Raw genomic sequence first — 1,914 nt, 5'->3', positions numbered from 1 at the left:
AACAGCAACAATCCTGCACAAGTTGCCTACACCACCCATTTCAGTCTGGACCAACTTTAATTCAGTTTGTTTGTATCCAGTTCCTTTTTTAAGTCATTTATAAAATATTTCTATTGGTTTCACGTTTCCTAATATTGATTCTTAGCCCTTGGATGTAAGGATTGAAACTCAGAAGTTAGGGTAAGAGGCCTATATAAGGACCTTTATCCACAATGCATAGAGGCAGACTATTTTGAATGAATGAAAGCCTGAGACTTCTCTCAACCAACTCAAACTTGTGTTTAGCTGTAGTTTGAGACCAGGCTTGATAATTTAACTTGTTTAAACCCAGGATTTATTCATTAAACTGTCAAAACTTAGACAAGATGAGAGACCTATTGAGACCTATTTGAAGGAGTTTGAACAGTTAATCTTACAGTGTGAGATTAATGAAAAACCCGAGCAAAGGATTGCTATGTTTCTTGAGGGCCTTGATAAAAACATTGCCACTAAGGTTAGAATGCAACCCTTATGGTCTTATGATGATGTGGTTAACCTGTCACTAATATTTGAGAAAATGGGAAAGACCAAACCCACAGTGTCTAAACCTGTTGCTAAGCCTGTGTATAAGCCTTACTCTAGTGTCAGGATTGGTGAAGCACCTAAATCCATAACCCAGCCCACCTCTGATCAAGGAAAGGGAGTCCTGAACCAAAAGCCTAACCCAAACCCCACTGATAACAGGATCAAATGCTTTCAGTGTCAGGGCTATGGCCACTTCAGGAAGGATTGTCCTTCTAAAAGAAATGTGACAGCAATGGAAGTGGAAGAATGGGAAAGGGAACGAATAGTTGAGTTTAAGCAAGAGAACCCTATTATGGAAGAGACAGTTACCAAGGAGGGGCTAAGCTAGGATGTGATCATAGCTCACCCTGATATAGGTCACAGTCTAGTTTTGTGGAGAGTGATGCACTCTCAGCAGGCACTATTAGAAGAGGACCAAAGGTCCCTCATTTTCAGAAGAAGATGCACCATTCGGGGGAGGGATTGCAATTTAATCATTGATGGGGGAAGCTGCACCAATGTAGTATGTATTACCATGGTTGACAAGCTTAACCTCAACACTCAGGAACACTCAAACCCATACAAGTTGAGATGGTTAAGCAAGGGAGCAGAAGTCAAAGTTGCCAAACAGAGCCTGGTCCCATTTTCAATTGGGAAGGTGTACAGGGATAAAGTCCTGTGTGATGTGGTACCTATGGATTCCCGCCACCTATTGCTAGGCAGGCTCTGGGAATTTGACAAGAACTCAATGCATCATAGATGGAGCAACACCTGCTCTTTCAAGCAGAGTACCAGGAAGATTACTCTCACTCCTCTAACACCTAACCAGAGGAACTATGGGAGTCGTAGTGTGAATTATGGGGTCTTATTCTTATCTGAGGAGAAATTGTTAAGGAAATACAACAAGAACAGCTTGTTCTCATGAGGGACATCAGGTTCCTGCCGGGGTAAAGCCATTGATAGAGCAGTACCAGGATGTGTTCCCTGCTGAAGTACCCAGTGGATTGCCACCACTGAGGGGCATTGAGCATCAGATTGGCCTTATGCCAGGATCTGTACTCCCTAACAGACCTGCATACAGGTGTGATCCTGCTGCTACCAAAGAATTGCAGAAGTAAATTGAGGAACTGATGGATAAAGGATTTGTGAGGGAATCCTTAACCCCTTGTGCTGTCCCAGCATTGTTGGTTCCTAAGAAAGATGGCACCTACGGGATGTCTATTGACAGCAGGGCCATCAACAACATCACAGTCATATACAGGTTCCCTATACCTAGACTAGATGACATGTTGGATGAGCTAAGTGTGCCAGGATCTTTTCCAAAATTGATCTTAGGCAAGGGTATCGTCAAATGAGAATCAGGGAAGGTGA

The 1,914-nt window shown here is 42.9% G+C and overlaps 1 protein-coding gene across 1 annotated transcript; it reads left to right on the top strand.

Annotated features, from left to right (window-relative positions):
• Window positions 1–1,078: 1,078 nt before the first annotated feature.
• On the top strand, window positions 1,079–1,661 carry LOC141630824 (uncharacterized). The gene is made up of 2 exons (XM_074443573.1): window positions 1,079–1,393; window positions 1,479–1,661. The coding sequence occupies exons 1-2, from the start codon at window positions 1,079–1,081 to the stop codon at window positions 1,659–1,661; spliced, it is 498 nt and encodes a 165-aa protein (XP_074299674.1).
• Window positions 1,662–1,914: the final 253 nt, after the last annotated feature.

This window comes from Silene latifolia, chromosome Y (genome assembly GCF_048544455.1).
Source record: "Silene latifolia isolate original U9 population chromosome Y, ASM4854445v1, whole genome shotgun sequence".
Lineage (NCBI taxonomy): Eukaryota > Viridiplantae > Streptophyta > Magnoliopsida > Caryophyllales > Caryophyllaceae > Silene > Silene latifolia.
This window is presented reverse-complemented; position numbering and strand designations above follow the sequence as displayed.

Coding starts and splice junctions, on each gene's coding strand:
- LOC141630824 (XM_074443573.1), top strand. CDS start 1,079: ATGGTTGACAAGCTTAACCTCAACACTCAGGAACACTCAAACCCATAC. Junction 1,394..1,478: donor GGAACTATGGGAGTCGTAGT/GTGAATTATGGG, acceptor GAGGGACATCAG/GTTCCTGCCGGGGTAAAGCC.